The sequence below is a fragment of the Galeopterus variegatus genome, unplaced genomic scaffold (genome assembly GCF_000696425.1).
Source record: "Galeopterus variegatus unplaced genomic scaffold, G_variegatus-3.0.2 Scaffold626, whole genome shotgun sequence".
Taxonomy (NCBI): domain Eukaryota; kingdom Metazoa; phylum Chordata; class Mammalia; order Dermoptera; family Cynocephalidae; genus Galeopterus; species Galeopterus variegatus.
Window position 1 is genome coordinate 73,820 of NW_007726737.1, and position 19,744 is coordinate 93,563.

The 19,744-nt window shown below is 52.8% G+C and overlaps 4 protein-coding genes across 6 annotated transcripts in view; 3 read left to right on the top strand and 1 right to left on the bottom strand.

The window, feature by feature from the left end:
* The window catches only part of ARPC2 (actin related protein 2/3 complex, subunit 2, 34kDa), a 32,179-nt gene extending 29,221 nt beyond the window's left edge, over window positions 1-2,958 (top strand). The window contains exon 11 of the mRNA XM_008570730.1: window positions 2,502-2,958. Within this exon, the coding sequence (XP_008568952.1) occupies window positions 2,502-2,526 (25 nt within the window). The 3' untranslated portion in view covers window positions 2,527-2,958. The remainder of the gene's footprint in view (window positions 1-2,501) is intronic.
* Window positions 2,959-8,141: 5,183 nt separating this feature from the next.
* GPBAR1 (G protein-coupled bile acid receptor 1) lies at window positions 8,142-10,962 on the top strand. Its single transcript, XM_008570731.1, has 2 exons — window positions 8,142-8,262; window positions 9,785-10,962. Exon 2 carries the CDS (start codon window positions 9,830-9,832, stop codon window positions 10,835-10,837), a length of 1,008 nt encoding a protein of 335 aa, XP_008568953.1. The 5' UTR covers window positions 8,142-8,262; window positions 9,785-9,829; the 3' UTR covers window positions 10,838-10,962.
* A 249-nt stretch (window positions 10,963-11,211) lies between these two features.
* AAMP (angio-associated, migratory cell protein) lies at window positions 11,212-16,376 on the bottom strand. 2 transcript variants are annotated; one of them, XM_008570733.1, is made up of 11 exons: window positions 16,147-16,376; window positions 15,530-15,685; window positions 14,689-14,808; window positions 14,051-14,190; window positions 13,657-13,801; window positions 13,270-13,353; window positions 13,045-13,160; window positions 12,690-12,793; window positions 12,464-12,554; window positions 12,111-12,265; window positions 11,212-11,670 (listed from the first exon to the last, which is right to left on the bottom strand). In XM_008570733.1, the coding sequence occupies exons 1-11, from the start codon at window positions 16,265-16,267 to the stop codon at window positions 11,595-11,597; spliced, it is 1,308 nt and encodes a 435-aa protein (XP_008568955.1). In that variant the 5' UTR covers window positions 16,268-16,376; the 3' UTR covers window positions 11,212-11,594. The 2 variants fall into 2 exon arrangements, with proteins under 2 accessions (XP_008568955.1, XP_008568954.1); XM_008570732.1 differs by having other exon boundaries at window positions 15,530-15,688.
* Window positions 16,377-16,574: 198 nt separating this feature from the next.
* Window positions 16,575-19,744, top strand: part of PNKD (paroxysmal nonkinesigenic dyskinesia) — a 76,644-nt gene continuing 73,474 nt past the window's right edge. Inside the window, exons 1-3 of one of the 2 annotated variants that reach the window (XM_008570736.1) lie at window positions 16,575-16,782; window positions 17,560-17,728; window positions 18,834-19,215. In XM_008570736.1, the coding sequence (XP_008568958.1) occupies window positions 16,716-16,782; window positions 17,560-17,728; window positions 18,834-19,026 (429 nt within the window). In that variant the 5' untranslated portion in view covers window positions 16,575-16,715 and the 3' untranslated portion in view covers window positions 19,027-19,215. Of the gene's footprint in view, window positions 16,783-17,559; window positions 17,729-18,833; window positions 19,216-19,744 lie in introns of those variants that run through there. The other variant, XM_008570734.1, reaches the window with a different exon arrangement.

Here is a 19,744-nt window from a genome sequence, read left to right on the forward strand (position 1 = left end):
ACTTGAGTACATAGGTCTGGAACCACCCTTCTAAGTGTTCTTTTTCCTGGTCTGCTCCTCAGCAGGAGGTTTGCATGGAGAGGAGATCGTCTTTACCAGGACTGGAAGTGATGAGTAGAGCTGTACACGTGGGTGGCTCTGCCTGTAGGGGAGCAACATGGGCTAGAACCTAGAAAGTTCAGTCTGTGTGCAAGGTGCCAGGTTTTGGTTCCCCTTCTGGTGAAATTTAGGCACTCCCGTTCTCAAGATAAGGTAATACGTGCTTATCTGCTGTCTTTTGTGACAGTTGAATTAAAAGTCTTGAAGTGAACTAATAATCCTCCCCCACTGTCCATAGCCAGTGTGTTTGCCAATACCCAGTACCCTTGGGGGGAGACCTTTGGTGAGTGTGGCATGCGTAGGTTTTCAAGCTCCTTCCCCTGGCATGTGAGGCCTCTTCTACCAAGTTAGTTTCTGCTGCTATTTGGAAGGATGAGAGAGGTGTCTTGAGTACCTGAATGGTAGGTAAGGGTTTTCAGTTCCAGAAACACCAGACATTTATACAAAGCCATTTATATCTCCCCTGACTTCTGTATTAGGTCTGTGTCTACCACCCAGAGCCTGAGGAATGGTGGTCAGCCTGTAGATAGATCCTCTGCTTAGACAGAGGTGTCCAAGTGCTGTGCAATGAAATGGCAGCAGCATTTCTTCTACCCTGCAGCTTCTTGGCATATCCTGAAATGGACTGAGCTATGAACAGGGTAGGATCGACAGCTGAGGGTGTGTGCCCTGGGACACACATGCTCTTGCTGCCCCTCCAAAACTTTGTCTCCATCCTGGCATCTACAGTTCTCCCTTTCGCTGCTTGCTCTGACCAGGAGTGCTTTCTCAGTGGGTACCACTTTGATGACCTCGAGTGTGAGGTAACCAGCCAATTTCATGCTACTTTCAAGGCCCAGTACTCTGAGAGACAGGCAGTGTGATAGAGGCCAAGAGGTGAGCTGGCAGCTGGGCACAACTGAAGTGAAGTTTGACCTGGGCCACGTGTCACAACCAAACAGGAAGGCTGGTATCATAGTGGTCCCAAGACTGCCTGCCACACCTTCAGCCCTGGTAACTAACTAACTGTCCATTCAGAAGAGCCGACCAGGCAGAGATGCCACTATATTCCACAGCCAGCAGGCGGTCTTGGGGGTCAGTGCCAAGTGAGTACAGGTGTTAGGGAGAATGCAGGGATGGCTCCTGTCCTGGTGTGAGACCTGGGAAAGGATGAATCTTTGAACAAATTGTCCGTAAACCTCCTTCCTGGGACGTAGAAAGAGCAGCTTTGCCGCCTTCTCTTCTGTGACCTTTGGCAGAGTTGGGCCCCAGAAAGGAGAAAAGGGAGGCAAACAATTGCATCCACTCTGCAAACCAGATCAGGTTACTAACGGTGGGAAGGAGTGAAGGCTCAGCTGTGGGCAGGAAGAGCCAGCACTCCACACAGAAGAGCGGAAGGAGTCTTCAGCAGTATGGACAGGGTGAAGTCAGGTAGCAGGCCTGCTGTTGAGAAGCAGGGCCCTGGATCAGAAGCTGACTGTCAGAGTCAGCACCCCTCAGTGCCGTGCTCAGAACTGAACACTCATGAGCTTTTCATTTTGGGGGAAGGGTAATAAAAAAATGGTTTCCTTTGGGATGGGTGAGACATTCAGGGCAGGAAAAATGTAGAGCCCTTGTTTCTTTCCTGATTTCCAGTAGTTCTCAAATCTAGCTTCGAAGCTGCTTTTCCAGCTACCCTAGTACCAGTTATAGTCTCTGTGTTTGGGAACCAGCTGGTCCTTGTGGGGAAATACAGGGTGGAACAGGACACCACAACTCAGGAAGCTTCGAAGCTGCTTTTCCAGCTACCCTAGTACCAGTTATAGTCTCTGTCTTTGGGAACCAGCTGGTCCTTGTGGGGAAATACAGGGTGGAACAGGACACCACAACTCAGGAGCCTAGAACCAAGCAGGTACTCTTTAAGCTAGAGTGTGGTCACCACATGACAACAGAAATGCCTTTCATCTTGGAAGTCGTGAGGATTGTGTCTTTGAACCGCCTACCCCCGTGTGAAAGATAAGGATCTCTGCTATCTGGGAACTCTGAAAGGTAAAAGCTGTGTAGGAGGCGCCTAAATTGACTAATTAGAAAGTACCAGGAATATGATCGAGCCCAGTCTGAAATTCAAGTACATCTATAGTATCCAGAAATTATAGACAGGAGATTCTCCCATCTAACTTGGTACATTTAATGTCCTTATGGGCTTAACACAGATTTTGCCTGGTACCCCAAAATATTCAGTAGGAAGAAAGATGGTGAAATCATTCAATGGAAGCTGGATCTCAGCCCATGCCCTGTGGTTCCAGTACCTCTGCTTAAGGAATGTAGCCCTTTCCACCTTATGTTTGGTGTCTCTTTGGGATCCCATTCCTAGTCCAGAAATGTGGGGTGGAAGGAAAGGACAGCCAGAAACTAGCCCTTACACTTACTTTCTCCTTTTGAAGGGGGAAGACGTTTTCATCCCGCTAACTCTTGGGAACAGGAGGAGGAAGCAGCTGGCAACTGAAGTCTGGAACACTTGCTACTGGATAATCGTAGCTTTTACTGTTGCACCTCTTCAGGCTCCTAAGGGATTCTCCGTTTTGGTTCCATTTTGTACACGTTTGGAAAATAATCGGCAGAAATGAGCTGTGCTTGCAAGGACTTCATAGTTCCCAAGAATTAAAAAAAAAAAAAGAATTCCACTTGATCAACTTAATTCCTTTTCTTTATCTTCCCTCCCTCACTCCCCTTCCCTCCCACCCTCTTTTCCAAGCTGTTTTGCTTTGCAATATGTAACTGGTAATGAGTTGCAGGATAATGCAGTCTTAACTTGTTTTTCTCCTAAATATTTGAGTTCAGAACTCCTATATCTAAAGAAATACGGTTGGGGTCATTAATAAAGAAAATCTTTCTATCTTACATGAGAATTTGCTGGCTTTCTGGACCCTGAGTACAAAAGAGAGAGGCAGAGGGAAGAATGGTAGACCTGCACTGCCCTTGAACCTGCAACCTGAGCTGGAAAACCTTACATTCAAGAACCCATCAGATCTAGATCCTCACCTCCCTGGAGGAGAGAATGGCTAGCTAGTGAGCTATGAACTTGAACAAGCTTCCTGTAAAGCTTGGTCATCTTCAGGGGCCAAGAAGCTCCCCAGACAGTGACAGGCAAATTTAAAGTGTTTTCTGGCTTATTTTATCATGAATAAGGTATAGCATTTCCCAAAATGTGTTTTATATTGTGTGTGGTTCTGTAGGATACTGATGGTTATTCATGTGTGGATCTAATGCAAACTAACTGGCCATAGTCTTTCGCATACAACAGCCCAAAAGACTAGCACTCCACAAAACCTACTTTGGGAGGTGCTCACCTAACAAATAGTGCAGAGCCTAGCATAGCATGCTGTTCCATAGCAGGACACTGCTTCCTGAAATAAAATTGCTTCAGAAAGTTTGGTAAGGGATTATCAGAATCTTACAGGCACTTGAAATGGTCTAAGGGCCATCCTTATGGATTCTGCCTTCCTGTTTTCCCTTTTATTTTGTCTCCACCTAGGGCAATATGTTATTTCCTAAACTTTATTTCGAGATAATTGTAGATTCATGTGTGGTTTTAAAAAATAATACAGAGACATCCTGTATACCCTTCACCTGGTTTCCGCCAGTGGTAGCATCTTGCATAACTGTAGTGCAGTATCACAACCAGGAAAATGACATTGGCAAAGTCCACCCACCTCCTTCACATTTTACAAGTTTTACATGTACTCGTTTATGTGTGTGTTGTGTATTTCTATGCATTTTTATCACATGTAGCTTTGTGTGACACCAGCATTTATAAAAAATGGAATAGTATGGACTAGAACGATCAGAGTGCATCACCCCTATTAAAGTAAGGATTGATGTGGAAACATGTTTTAGTTACATATGCACTTCCTGACTGGATTATAGAAAATGTCTTTTTACTGTGAGTTATAGTCAAGAGGTTTGAAAGCCACAGGTCATTCAGTCATGAGACTTCATTTAATTTCATTGAAATGGGTTCCAAGAGAGCTTGAGGTACTCTGATTTCTCATTCTCTTCTGGGATGTCCCTGGTCACTACTTCTGGTAGGTGGAAAACTTGGCTACATTAGATATATTGAGAGATGTCGACATATGTGTTCTGTATCCCATGGATTATTTAAGGGGTTTTAAAGGGTAATTTTGACTAGAAGCAGTTTTTGCTTTCTTGCTGACTTTGGAACATAACTCTTTAGTAAGTTGGAACTCACTGTTCTCTCTTGCCAGTAGTGACAATCAGATTTCTTAAAAGTACTGTAGATGGCAAAATCAAGGTTGCTTAGAAGGTAGGGAGTTAGAAGGAAAACAAAAAGGCATTAAGTATTTTTAACAGCAGTAAATCCTAAGGAAGTATCTAATTCTAAGATGCTTTGTCAGCATTCAAAGTCCACCCTGGTGTAAACCCCTGTCCAGATTCACTCCTTTCTCTTCACCTTGTTTCCAGAACACACTTGGTGTTAGCATGGATCTAGTCTCAAAGACCCTTGTTCTTTTTTGCTACTAAGAGGCCCTCTGGAACTTTAGTCAAGGCCTGTAGGAGTGGGAGGAGGAACGTCACACACATCCGTCAGTCAAACACACTGAGGGATGTGGGCAGGAAAAAGTGGTCTATTCTCAATTACTGCCAATTAGCTCACTGCCCTGAGGGTGCACACCTGGGAGGTGTAGGTGTCCTTGGATATGAGCTATAGAGGTACAAAACAAGGTTTTGGAGACAGACTTTGGTATGAATCCAGGTTCCACCACTTTATAGCTATGTGACAGCAAATTTCTTAATCTGAGTCCTGGTAGCCTAATCTTTAGTTGGACATACCACCTACTTCACAGGGCTTTTTAAAGGAAAAGAGAATAGATAAATGCCTGTCACATCATAAACATTACATATAATGCCTATCATTTTAATTTATAATGCCATTTGATAAATCTTCGTCCCCTTTATACATTCAAGGGGATCAGAAGTGACAGGACTGCTGGAGAAGCAAAGTCCAACATAAACCAAGTCTCATTTCGTTCTTGGGGCTTTCCAGGCCTTCCCCAAGACAGTTGGTAGTTCAGTATTTTCCCCTGCTTGGATGGCCCGGGGGTGGGGGGCTGGTGGTGAGGAGAGAGGGAATCAACATATCTGGGTAAAGTGGGACCTGGGCAAGCTAAGAACTAGGAGCTCGGCAGGTAAGGAAATAGGACATCAGGAAGTGGCAGGGTGGAGTCAGGGGGAGGAGTTGAAACCAAGGGGGAAAGAAAATAGCCCCAGCCGGTGTGTGGGGAGCTGATACTTGGTAGTTGCCATTCAGTTCCCTCCAGTCACCTTCAGAGTAGTCATGATGGACTTTGACCCAACAGCTACTGAGACCTAAGCCCCCAGCCTGGGTCTACTCTATGGTGGTAATTTTGAGTTCAAGCAGTGCTGCCCCCTTCTGGGGGTTGCTAAAAGTACTAATTTCTGTGGTTCCTAGTCACCTACTTCTGGTACAGTATGTGACCCAGATAGCCATCCCAGATCTGGAGAATCTGGCCACTTAGATCTAACAGGAAGGACTGGATTTCTTCTGCCTACACAGCTGATTTAGGACTTCCTGAAGCCAGGATCCTGGCCAGTCTCTAGGTCACAGGATTGTGCCCAGAACCCTTCAGAGGCTCTAAACGGCTCATGGGCTCTTGTCTTTGGGGAGTGAAGAGGGTTAAATAGTGGCTCAAGGAGGCCAACCAAAATCCAGGAAGTCCCACCCGCAATGCCTGCGCTCACCAAGAGTTAGGGAGAATCCCCAATCCTCTTGTGTCACACCCACCCAGTTGCAGACGGCAGCATGGGGCAGCAGAGAGAAGTGCAAATATTTAAGAAGGCCCAGGAGGATGCCATGCCAGGGTCTGGATTGGTCACTCCGATAAAGGTGCCGTCTCAGGAAAGGAGGGCGGGGTGCAGGGTGCAGCATCCGTGGGATGGAGCATCTGTACACTGCTTGCACCAGAGCCCTCCCATGGGTGTGGGCGAGGGGGAGAAACCTGGTGATGAGTCAGTCCCAGGGCTTGATGGGGGAGCAGAGAGGAACTAGATGATCTGGTAAGGAAGAAATGGGGCTGAGTGGGAACAGAACCCAGGTTCTTTAAGTTGTCCCCTTCATACGGCATCCCACACACAGTGTTTAGACAGGGCAGTGAAGAAGAAACAGACATCCTGAATCCCGCAGGGAGGAGGCCAGGGCTGAGAACAGAAGGTCTGTTTATTCCTGGCAGCCTGTTATCTGAGGGGCCCCACACCCACTTCTGTCCAGACCCCAGGCTGAACTCTCCCAGAGCCTCTGACTTCTGCCCGACCAGATAGCGTGGGTCTGAGGGCCAACTGCTGGAACCCAGCGTCCTCTCGTCTACCCGCTGCGCTCCCTTGAGGATGGGTTTGAGGCTGGACACTTTCCTCTTCCGACTTTTTGTCCCAAGAGAAGTCCCACCTCTCTGGGATCCCTGAAGGGCTGTGTAGGGCTGGTGGAGGCAGACTCCTCCTGCCCTTTATGCCCAAGTCTCCCCAACAGCACACAAGTCCTCTTGCTCTATCCGTGAGGAAGTTTTTTCTAATGTCTCACCTCCAGCCTTCTTGCTGCAGTTTCAGCCTGTTCCCTCCCATTTTCAGGACTTAAGGGAATGCGGCTGTGCTTCTCCCCGCTAACCCCAAAGCTGCACTTGATACAAGGCAGAAATCGGGGCACCACACCTCTCAGCTTCCTAACCTTGAACTTGCCTTTTCCTCTCAGTGTACATAGTTTCCTCAGTTTCCCTGTGAAGCAAAAATGTCACTCCTCTCTTGATTTTCATAGGCTCTCTATCTGCCTTTCTCAACAGAGTTCATTCTTAGAGGGGATAGGTGCAGAGAAGGGCAGAAATCCTAATAATGTTAAAAATAGTTGCCTTCCATTGAGTGCTAATATAAGTAAGTCCTTATCACACATGATCTCATTTAGTCTCACAATAGGTGAGTACGATTATGAGCCCCATTTTACAGATGAGGAAATTAAAGCAAGAGAACTTTAGTAATTTGCCCAAGTTCACACAGCTAAAAAGATGGGATCCCAGCCAGTTCTCTGATTCCAGCACTGGCTCAGGCCTTCCCCTCATGGAGGGGGGAAGGAGAGGAGTCATTTGTTGAGACAATCCCCCAGCCACCAGCATTGTCTCAAGCACTGGGGTATGTGCAGTTACAAATGTTACCCCATGATGCTCCCCACAACAACCCTAAGAGGTGGTTTTTCTTGTTTCCACTTAACAGAGGGGAAACTGAGGCCCAGCATTTCCTTGCCCAAGGAACTTGCCAAGTAGTTCACATCCCCAGATAACCTCATAGCCCAGAAAGAAGTTGAGAAAAGTGTGGAACGACCCCAGATTCGGGAAGGCAAGGCTGGCCTTATAAGCTGAAAGGCTAGCTTTTAACGTGATGGGCTGGGGGACAGTGAAGATCCTCAGGCACCCCCAAACAGCCCACCACAAACACACAGCCCTTTAGCAAGGGAGCAGAAGCGTGGAGCTGGATGTGCTATGGGCTGGCTGGCTGCTCCGCTCTGGGAAAGTCTAAGGCTCATAAAATGTAAATGTACTCGCAGAGGCGGGAAGTGGGGAGGGGTAGACTAAATCTTTATTATTCATCAACTGGGATGCATTTCTCAGGTTAACTGGGCAGTAGCAGGCGAGGGGGCTCCAAGCTGGGGTGACCTGAAGTAAGGGAACCGCCCTCTAAGTGGTGGGGGACACTAGTATAGGAGGATAAGGAAGGGCACTGGGGACAAGGAGGGAGGCCTCCCAGTTGCTGCAGCTCAGGATGTGTCAGGCCCCAACCCTCTAAGTGGTGGGGGATACTAGTATAGGAGGATAAGGAGGGGCACTGGGGACAAGGAGGGAGGCCTCCCAGTTGCTGCAGCTCAGGATGTGTCAGGCCCCACCCCCAGAGGCGGGGCTAAGGCTGAGCCCCACCAACTCAGCTCCTCCATCCCTTGGAGAACCCAGGCAGGGGAAGAGCCTGGACAGACAAGCCCAGCCCTGCTGTCCCCAAAAAGCAAAGAGCAGGCAAGCGAGCAGAGCGCGGAGCAGAGACACCATGTACTCACTGGCCAGGACACCAGACATGGGCCGGCTGCGATGACTCCCTCACGATGCTGGGTGAGCAACACCTGTCCCCCACAGCCATGTGAGTAGCTACTCCCCTTTCCCCTCCCCCTTCTCACCCTGCTGGGCCACACCTAGACCTCAACCCCAGATCCTGAAGCAGCCCCTGCACCAGGCCCAAGCCACCAGACCCTCCAGTGTGTGCAGGTCACTCTGTCAGCACCCCACTGGGAAATCACATCTGAGGGCTAATCTCTGACTTTCTTGCAGCTCTGGTGGAGGTGGGGTGGGGAGAATCACTCCAGGGTAAGGCTGGGAGCTCCAGGTCAGGCCAGGTTTGGGGTAATGGACCTTGAGTCTCATGGGGTTGATGAGGCTGGAAGGAGAACAGAAACTGGACAGCTGCTGGGGAGGGAAAGGTGTCCGGGGTGGAGGACCCTGGGAGATACCGAGGAAGAGGAAACAGGGGTTGAGGGGAGGGAAAAGGGGCACAGGGGTGCAGCAGCTTAGAGGCCCAGTTCAGGGGCCCTGGGGGTAACTGGGAAGGGAAGGGGAGCATCTCCCTCTCAGTTCAGGGTGGCCATGGGCTCTGATCCTCTGACCTGGGGGAGCGGGGAGGTAGGAATCCTTTCCTTATTGACTTTAGTCCTAGCAACAGCAGCTGCTCCCCTGTTGACAGAAGCAGGAGTTCCCACAGGACCCAGGACCCCTCCCCCTGTCCCCAGGATGTGGTGGTGAGCTGGAAGACTGAGACCAAGGAGCAAAGGGAAGGGAAGGACAGGGACCTATCAGAGCCACAGAGGCCAGGCCCTGCCCACCAGCTCTTAACTCTCCTCTGGGCTCAGCTTCAGTCCTTCTCCCCCACCCCCAACCGGGGGTCCTCTCCTCGCTGCCGGCATCTCCACGTTCACTGCCAAACGTTCCCCTCCCCCTGCTCCTCCTGTCCTCCCTCCAGTTCCCAGGAAGGGCCTTGTTGCTAGTGTGAAGAGGACGAGTCAAGTTTATGGGCTGGAAGTCCTACCCAGAGGCTGCTCAGTGAGCTGTAACAGGCTACTAAATGGCAGATGGGGGGAGGGGTGTGGGGACAGGGCACCCCGCTTGTGCCCTGGACCTGGCCCAAAAGAGCCTCTCACCTGATGGCTGGCTGGAAGGCCACTACATACAAGCCAGATCCTGTCCTCTCTTTAGGCTCATTTAGAGGTCTCACCAGGTGGAGGAAGAGGATGGACAAAATGCTTCGGGACTGGGTGGGTCCACCTTTCAGTCTAAACAGAGGCATAAACACAGCTGCCCAGAGGTCCAGGTGAAACGGACCTGGTGCGGAGGGACGTGGTGAACTGTCTGAAGGGCAGCCACTACTCAGCCCCAGCTGGTTGCTATCATATAGGACATATGTGTTGCCAGACCTGACTTAGAGCAGTCAAAAATATGAATTTTTATACAAATTTTTATCTGGCAATTAATTGAAAAAATGTCTGTCAGCAAACAGGATATGGCCCACAGTCCGTGGGTCTTCAACCTCGGGATTGAATGTGCAGTCCCTACCGGGAAGACAATGAGCTGCAGCCCCATCCTAACTCTGGCCACCCCCACCCTCCATCCAGGCATGCCGGCTGCTGCTCCAGGCCACTCCCATCCTGAAGCCCAAGATGACATCCAACAGCACTGGGGAGGTGCCCAGCCCCATTCCCATGGGGGCTCTGGGGATTTCCCTGGCCCTGGCAAGCCTCTTCGTCACGGCCAACCTACTCCTGGCCCTGGGCATTGCCTGGGACCGCCACCTGCGCAGCCCACCTGCTGGCTGCTTCTTCCTGAGTCTGCTGCTGGCTGGGCTGCTCACAGGGCTGGCACTGCCCATGCTGCCAGTGCTATGGAGCCGGAGCCGCCGGGGCTACTGGTCCTGCCTCCTCCTCTTCTTGGCTCCCAACTTCTCCTTCCTCTCCCTACTCGCCAACCTCCTGCTGGTACACGGAGAGCGCTACATGGCAGTGCTGCGGCCACTCCAGCCCCCTGGCAGCACTCGGCTGGCCCTGCTCCTCACCTGGGCTTGCCCCCTGCTCTTTGCCAGCCTACCGGCTCTAGGGTGGAACCACTGGGCCCCAGGTGCCAACTGCACCTCCCAGGCTGTCTTCCCAGCCCCCTACCTCTACATCGAAGTCTATGGGCTCCTGCTGCCTGCCGTGGGAGCTGCAGCCCTTCTCTGTGCCCGTGTGCTAGCCACCGCCCACCGCCAGCTACAGGACATCCGCCAGCTTGAGCGGGCAGTGTGCCGCGATGCACCCTCGGCACTGGCCCGGGCCCTCACCTGGAGGCAGGCAAGGGCGCAGGCTGGAGCCACGCTGCTCTTCGGGCTGTGCTGGGGGCCCTATGTGGCTACTCTGCTCCTCTCGGTCCTGGCCTATGAGCAGCGCCCACCACTGGGGCCTGGAACACTGTTGTCCCTCCTCTCACTAGGTAGCGCCAGTGCAGCAGCCGTGCCCGTGGCCATGGGCCTGGGTGATCAGCGCTACACAGCCCCCTGGAGGGCAGCTGCCCGAAGGTGGCTGCAGGTGCTGCGGTCAAGAGCCTCCCAGGGCAGCTCTGACCCCAGCACTGCCTACAATACCAGCAGCCAATGCAGTGTCAACCAAGACTTGAACCAGGGGAAGGGCTTCTGACTCCTACCAGAAACATCCATCCATCTCAGCCACCAAGCCCCTCTCCACTTGTCCCCACTTCTCTGGATCAGAGACCCTACCCCTATTTGATCACACCCTGTCTGAATAAAACTACTCTGGACTTTTATGGTTATCTCATTCCATATCTCAGAAAGGGAGAGGCAGGGGAACAGCTACACAAAGAACCTGAAGACACGCATGTCCACCAAGAGAGGGGGACTGCAACTCCAGACAGGCGAGTCAACCGCCACTTGCGAGAGGGTGAGCTGACGCACCTTGACATCAAGCAGACTTAGGGGAGATCCTCACCATGACACGGCCCTCACTATTTTCCCCTTGTGTCCAGCTGCCACAAAGTCCACACAGACACCATCTCTGGGAAGTATATTTTATTTACATTTTTAAAATCTGTAACTAGTATCTCTTCCTCCTTTCCACCCCCAGAGACTTGGGAAGGGAAAGAACGGGAACCTCAAAGACCTACTCCCCACATACAAATACGCACCCCCATGGCTCACACCAGCAAATGAAAGTGAAAGAGAGTTCTGACCCCTCCCTCCGAAGGGCCCATCAGGTCTGGGCGAGAGAGAAGGGAGGGCGGGCGAGGGTTGGGTCTCTAAAGAGAAGAAAAGGACAGAGAGGGGGCAAGTCAGTTGAAGGGGATGGAAAGTAGTCCAGGCCCCTCCTCTCCTCTTCCCTCTGTACCCTACCACCTCTTCATCCCCAACACCAGACATGAAGCCAGAGACTGCAGCCATTAACGGTCAGGTCTCTGGACACAAAATACTTTCGCTTTGTGGTCTCCTGATGTGGTCACCACCAGGGAGGCATCCCTGTGGACAGAAAGCATGGGGTTAAAGGGCCCAGCCCCAAGCCCCTACGCGGGGGCCCTCAGGTGGGCTCCTCCAGCACATCCTCCCTTTTAGACCCCTAGTGCCTGGTGCTGTGCTGCCACATCCATGCAACCAGCAAGGGGTTCAAAGAAGGAACCCCCAGCACGGGAGAAGCACAGAGCTGAGTAGCACAGGGAACCAGCCTCAGCTTCTCGCCAATAACTCAGATGTGAGACCCAGAGGAAGGCCACTCTCAAGTGCTGGGAAGGGGGCTGGATCAGAAGCAATGAACTCCCTCAGGCTTCCCAGCATTCCTGTCACAGGCCTGGGTCCTGTTCCTTTAGGAATCCCCTCCCACACCCCAAGCACCCTGTGTCCCCCACATGCTACCCCCACCTTCCAAATACATAGAGATCCCAGTCCTTGCCCAATTCACTTACTTGCTGAGGGCAAAGTCAAGGATCTCAGCCGTATGGCCCCGGTAGTCAGTGAGCAGGCGGCCAGTCCGAGCATCCCACAGACGCACGATGCCGTCCAGGCTGCAGGTGTAAACCACGGCGGTGCCCGCCTCCCACAGCAGCTGCACAATGCCCGACTGCCCCAGGGCACAACAGAGGCAGGGCAGAGGTCAGGGGTGGGAGAGCTGAGAGGCATCACTCCCAACTCTCATGGAGGAAGTACCACAGAAAAGGACCCAGCAGGAGCCAGGTCTGGGGTAGATGCTCCCAGAAGCCTGGGCTTCCCCAAAGCCATGGCCACTACCCACAGGGAACCCAGATCCAGCCACCCGTACCTGGTGCTGACACTGGTGCCTGAGGGTCTGTGTAGACAGGTCATAGATGGCCAAGGTCCCATCCAGGTAGCCAACAGCTGCCAGAGGCATCCTGAGCAGAGGACAGCACCATGAAGGCTCATGAGGACCTAGACTCACATGCCCTGGTACCCCAGCCCACGCTCTGCCCACAAGCCACCTATGCTCCCAATCCTGTCCCCCAGCCTAGGCCCTGGCTCACACTCACACACTGCAGAAGCCCAAAGACTCCACTGAGTTGGACTCGCTCTCCTCCCCTTCTCCCAGGTTGGGCTGGGAGGCCACAGTCTCGGGTCTGAAAACACCCACCACCTACAGGCAAGGAGAGGATAAGAGGAGAGCCTGCAATCTCAGTCCTCAGAGAGGAAAGGCAGGTGAGGAGAGCAGGCAGAGTGAAGAATAAGACAGGAAGGGGAAGGGCTGGCCAGTTAGCTCAGTTGGGAGAGCATGGTGCTAATAACACCAAGGTCAAGTGTTCAGATTCCCATACAGGCCAGCTGCAAGAAAAAAGAGGGGCTGGAAGAGAGAAGACTCAGGAAAACAGAGGCCACCCAGCCACTCACCTTGCCAGTGGTGGCACTGACCAGCTTGGCCTGGCAGTCCACAGAACCAGTTAGGATCAAGCTACCATCCTGGTTGGTGGCAACACAAGTTAGAGGGCCCTGATGACCCTCAGTGCCTAGGATGGACAGAAGGACAAGTCAGGCTTCATCCTGTCTTCCCTCTGAGTCCTGCCCCGGCTTCTCAGCCCTCTACCCACAAAGGTCCAGTTTCCCCAGCTCTGCTACCTTTTAGTACATGGATGGGGTTTCCCTGCTTCAGGTCCCAAATCCTGATGGTGCCATCTTCATAGCCTACTACAGCTCTCTTCCCTAAAGGGCCAGAGGCACAGATGAAGAGAGGACAGAGACTGCTCTCAGACACATCAAGCAAGGGAATGGGGGGAGGGGGAAGAGAGAAGAAGGTAAGAGCACAGACACTGCCCCAGAAAATCACAGATGAGACCCAGATCAGGTAGGAAGGAGGTGCTGTCAGCTTTTGGGCCTGGGAGGTCAGCACTCCCAAGTTTAGGCCTGAGTTTGCCAGCTGTGGCCCAGGAGGGAGCTTAGGGAGGTGCATAACCCCGGATTCAATCTGTGCACTCAGGACAGAACACTCAAGGAAGCAACTCTCACCATCGGGGAGGACGCGGCCACAGGTGGCTGGGCAGGTAGGGCCCTGGAAGGTCTTGCAATCACCATTCGGGACCTTCCACATCCAGGTGTTGCCATCAGCTGTGCCTGCCAGTAGAACAGGTGCCCGAGGGTGCCACTCCATCCACTGAGCAGAGAGGAAGGGTCAACAGGGAGGCCCATCACCCCATCCCACCTAAGAGGCTGCCTCATGAGCCCTACCCAAACTTTTCCTGCTTCTGGGGCCAGGGGGGCTTTCCAGATAACAGATACAGACATTTTTGCTGTACACTGACTCAGAGCTGGCTTGGTCTAAAAAAGAGGGCTGCCCCCCCCCCCCAGCTTCCACCCCCTACCCACAGCCCCACAGAATTGAAACCCATTCAGATGATCTCACCTCCAGGTCTCCTGCTTCGAAGGACCAGACCTCCTCCTTAGTGTCCACCTGCCACACTTTCAAGAGGCCACTCATGTCACCTGTGGCCACTAAGGTGGAGTCATGGCTGAAACCAGCACAAGTCACAGAGTCTTTATGGCCTGCAAACAGAAGTGGGCAGAAAGAGAAGAGAACAATAGGATACCTGGTGCTGGAGGCACAGGACCCAGGTATCTGGCCCCTTGAAAGAACTAGCTAAGAAAAAAATGGGCAAACCCCTGCAGAGCAGGTGAGCAAACTCACTGCCACTCCAGGAACCAACACCCACAAGACCCCCCAGGAGAGATATTGCTGGCCCCCCACTCAACCAAGTGGAGCCCAGACCTCCTGTCTTACCCCTTCTGTCCCCTCTGCCCATTTACTCCCATGCCAACGTTGCCTCCTCTCAGACCTTTTATAGTCTCCCTTGGACCAATCAGGACCTCCTGCCCCTGTGCCCACAATAGACTATGTTACTCTCTTTGGGTCCCTAAGGCCCAGCACAGAGCTAGCACAGAACAGAGGTCAATGAATGGCCACTGGATGCACAACCACGGGCCAGTTCCCTAAGATCTCCAAAGGAACACGGCCTCACCCAGGCCCCAACCCTAGCCCCTCACCTGCACACTCAAAGAGCAGCTCCCCATCGCTGAGCCTCCACACGAAGGCTTTGTCATCTTCACCTCCCGTCACTGCCAAGGTGTTGGTCTTGGGGTCCAGGCTCACGCAAAACACAGATGCTGTTCCAAGAGAGATATTCCATGGGGAAGGGGATGGGGCTCCCACCTAAGGTTCTGTCCTTCAGAACCTTCAGGAAGCCCACCCCCTTCCACCCAAAGCAACATGTCTTCCCTCCTGGAAAAGAGCATGCATCCACGTTCTTCTAAATCTCAAGCATCAGGTTGTTAAAGAAATCCTTCCCCAAGGTTGCTAAGCTCCAAGTCCTTCTCCAGGACAGATCCCCCTACTGGGATGTGCCCTTCAACCCCCCCCCACACACACACACTGACACCACGGGCAAGAGATGGGTACATGCGCAGGGCTTACAGTTCTCAGCATGGATGACACCAGGCTGGATGCAAACCAAGTGATGAGGGCATTTTGTTTTTGGTTTCTCACTAAGAGCTAATATTTAGAAATTATATAAAACATGCTCAAAAAACTATTGTTACCTCTAATCTTCACTCAGGTTACTTTTACTAACTTTTATCAAACACAATTTTTCAGAAAAAAACTAAGACCCAGAGAGGTTAATAAAGGTACTAAGCTGGTAAGTGGCAGAGCTGGATTCAAACACAGATGTCTCAACTGACTCCAGGTGCCGCTCTCATCCATCCCACCATACTGCCCCCACCTGTGAGCTCCTCCAGGGCAAGGCCAGCATCTTTCCCATCTCTGTCTCCCTCATAACCTCAAATGTCCACCTGGACTGGTTTAAGGCGGATCTCCTCAGAGACCTACCTGAGTGCAACGCAAAGGTGACCTCGCTGTCGTCGGGGCCCTCCATGCTGCCGACCACTCCTTCCTGGGGCTCCAGAACCCAGCTCTCCTCGTTGCCCTCTTCCTCTTCCTCCTCTTCCTCGAAGTCCACATCCTCCATCTCCTGGGCCAGATCATCTGCTTTGGGGAGAGGATTCAAAGATGCGGCTCGGGAGGCGGTAAGAGGGATGGGGAGAAGCGTGAGAGGCCTGATGCTGGAGTGGGTCATATTCGCAAGAGGGTAAGGTGGAGTCAGACACATGGGGGGCAACGGGGACGCGAGGCGGCAGGGAGGAGGGGGCGTGAGGGTTGGAGGAGGGGGCGAGGTCTGAGGACCTCGGTTGGCCAGCGACCGTGTGGGAAGGGAGGACCGAGGGGATGATGGGAAGGGGGTGTGTGAGGGGAAGGGCCAGAGGAGGCGTCAGGGAACCCCCACCCCGGCCAGGCCTGAGAACTAACTGCGGGGGTGGGGAAGGGGGAAGGGAGAAGGCTGTCGGTACGAATGACCAGTGGGGTATGGAGAGGAGGGGGGAAAGCAGCGGTCAGAGGCCAGGGGTGAGCGCCTCCTGTCCCATGACCTGAGGAGCGGCAGTTCTCACCCGGGTCCGGCGGACCGGGATCCAGTTCTACCACCTCGATAATCTCTTCATCGCCATGGAAGCTTAGGGTCTCCAGTGGGGGGGTGTCAGCGGCGGCTCCGCTTTCGGATTCGGACTCCATGCGGCGCAAGCGGCCGATCCACTTCTCTGGGCCCAAACGCCTCCCAGAGTCAGCTCTGCGCGACGACGCGGAACTCGAGCCCCTCCTCCCGGGAGGAAGTAGGCGTAGGCGACTCCCAGGCAGAGAGAGCGACGGCCGCTCGGCCAATAGAGGCGGGACTTGACTGATCGAACCACCAATCACAGCGTAGAGCTGGGAGAAGGGGCCGGGGCGTGGCGAGGAGAACCCAAACTCCGCCCGGCCCGACCCCGCCCCCAACAGGAGGGAAACAAGCGAGCGTGCGCGCCTCCGGGGTCTCCTGGGAAGGGTAGTTCTCCAGGGTCCGCTCTGCGGGCTTCTGGGAGATGTAGTTTCTGGTCTGTAGGCAGGACGGAAGGAGCGGGGGAGGCCCCTTACGCAAACTACAATTCCCGGCGGAGAGCGCGGTGAAGGGGGGTGGGATCTAAACATGGCTGCGGTGGTAGCTGCTACGGCGCTGAAGGGCCGGGGGGCTAGAAATGCCCGCGTCCTCCGGGGTAAGGAGAGGGACCCGGGGGAGGGCAGGACTGCAGGAGATCCTTTTTCTTTCACTTCCCACCCGACGATAGCAAGAGGTCAGGGCTGTCGATCCTTGCCCACATTCTGCAGAATCTTAAAGAGTCTGGGGGTGAAAAGATGCTCTCTAGAGGTCAGCCAGTCCATCCCCCTGCCTTTGGGTTGCAAGACTCCTCTGGGGTCTTGCTGCGAGAGGGCGTCCCGAGGAAGCCTTTCAGACCCCCGCGCTCCAGGTGTTTCACACTCACCGCAGTGCAGAGGAAAGAGCCTTTGGCTTCTGGAGGCTTGGGTTCTAGCCCCGGGTTATTAGCAGTTTGACCTTGGGCGAAGCCGTTCGTCTCCCGGGACTTCAGTTTCCTCTTGTTTGAAATGAGGAGATGGAGTAGACTATCTTTAAGCCCCCTTCCACTGCTAACATTCTGCAGTTTTAAAATCTTTTCCTGGATTTTCTTCATACGTCTCATGTGAGTCCCATTGCAGTCCTTCCCATCCTGTCGTCTGAGATGAAGAACAGCGAAGCTCGCTCTCCTGGCACCAGGGTGATGAGCTCGCAGTGACGTGGAAGTGGCTTCCAAAGGTGCCACCTTGATGGCGATTTTCCCATTTCTCTCTGGATTTTCCCTCATACTTGTTAATTTAAACTGAGCCCTTCCTCAGATCTCAACCACTCCTCCCCAGTCACTACCCACCCCAACCCCCCACCCCCTCCGACTTTCTCCTCATCCCCTTTTACTGACCTTCCTTACCTCCATCCACAGGGATTCTCTCAGGAGCCACAGCTAACAAGGCTTCCCAGAACAGGACCCGGGCACTGCAAAGCCACAGCTCCCCAGAGTGCAAGGAGGAGCCTGAGCCCCTATCCCCTGAGCTGGAATACATTCCCAGAAAGAGGGGCAAGAACCCCATGAAAGCTGTGGGACTAGCCTGGTAAGTTTTAACTACCCCTTTGCCCACCAATGGGGAGTGGCGTCCAGGGGAGGGCAGGACCCAGAAACTTCTCAAAGTTTCAGATGGTGAGCTGAATTTAAAGTTGTGGAGCAGAATTGCTGGGTTCAAGGATTGGAACTTCACAGGAGTAGAGAAGCGGAAGTGGGAAAGTTTGTGGAATTGGGGAGACAGTGGGTTTTCTGTGGAGTAAGCTGAGCTGATTGAAATTTGGGTCCCCGGCCTCATCCTCCTTGTGGGAGCTTGGGGTGAGACCCAAGTTCCAGTAGTTAATTAAGATCACGTGAGATTGTGTTATTTGTACAGTAGCACCTAGAAGGTGTTCCGAACATTATCTGGATCTGTCTCTGGCTGTAAAACATATATTAAATGACCTATATATATTATGTTAATAATATATTAATATAAAGCATATATTAATATGATCAATATTAAAGGGAAAGGAGGAGGAAATTAACACTTTTTTCAGCACCCGAGGTGTGCCAGTATTTACCATATAATGTTTTAGTCTTTCTGAGATAAATATTACATCCCTATTTCACAGAGGAGGGAACTGAGGCTCAGAGCAGGGATTCTCACCAGGTCTTGTAACTCCATGCTCTTTCCCCCACACCAAGGTGCCGCCCAAGTAGTGGTTACTCAGATTAAGAAGGGGAGTCTGGGAGGGGATGTGGGGCAGTATAGGCAGAAGGGACTTTTGCCAAGACTTGGAGAGGGAAAGAGACTGGGCTGCCTGGAGAATTACACATAGGTGCTAAGGCGGGAGTGCAGGGTTCATGCTGAGGAGTATCAGGCTCTAGGGGAAGGGAGTGAAGAGGTAGGCAGAGATCCAACCATACTGGGCTTTTTGTGCCATGCTTAGGAGTTTGGATTGGCCAGGAAGTAACGGAGAGCTGTTACGGGATTTTAAGCAGGGCAGCGGCAGGATCTGATTTGTGTGGGTCCCTCCAACAGCCAGCCTGGAAGACGAATAGACATGAGGTATTGCAGCATTCATGCAATTGATGAAGCTGGAATAACATCCCCCATCTCCTCTGGCTCAGGCTTGGCCCCTCCCCAAACCCCATGCACATCTCCCCACCCCTAGGGCCATCGGCTTCCCCTCTGGTATCCTCCTCTTCATCCTCACCAAGCGGGAAGTGGACAAGGACCGTTTGAAGCAGATGAAGGCTCGGCAGAACATGCGGGCGTCCAACACGGGCGAGTATGAGAGCCAGAGGTTCAGGGCCTCCTCCAAACATGCCCCAGCCCCTGAAGTCGGGTCCGGGGTGCAGGCCTGAGGAACACTGCAACCCTCCCCTAGACTGTATTGACTGTGAAGTCCTCCGGTTTGGCGGTGATTCTGGTGCTTTCCTCTGAGGTCCACCAGAGGGTGTGTGAAGCCCGGGTTGCTGCCAGCCCCCGCCCCTCCCACACCGAGGAGCTTGCCAAAGGCAAATAAAGTTATTGAGTGTTTGAGTGGAAGGGAACCAAGTCTGGGTTTGTGAGTCCCTTGGGATGGGAGCGGCAGAGGGTGGGGTTGGTTACTCATGTGTGTTCCCTCTCATAGAAGAGCTCAGTGTGCCCAGATGGATGGTGGGGCAACCACAGAGACTTGAGTACAACAAGCCTAGGCCGAGGCCCTGGAGACCAAGCCCTCAGAGCTGCTGGCCAGGAGGGTGGGGTCCCACTCAGCTTTGAAACAAATAATAAAGAGAGTCGAAGGCATTCTGGGTGTGGAGGGGAAAAGGCACTACTTACTCTTGGCCAAGTCCAAATGACTCAACCTCTCTGGGCCTCAGTTTCCTCATTTTAAGAGATTGGACTGGTGATTTTTTTTTTTTTTTTAAAGATGACCGGTAAGGGGATCTTAACCCTTGACTTGGTGTTGTCAGCACCACACTCAGCCAGTGAGCAAACCGGCCATCCCTATATAGGGATCCGAACCCGTGGCCTTGGTGTTATCAGCACCGCACTCTACCGAGTGAGCAAACCGGCCATCCCTATATAGGGATCCGA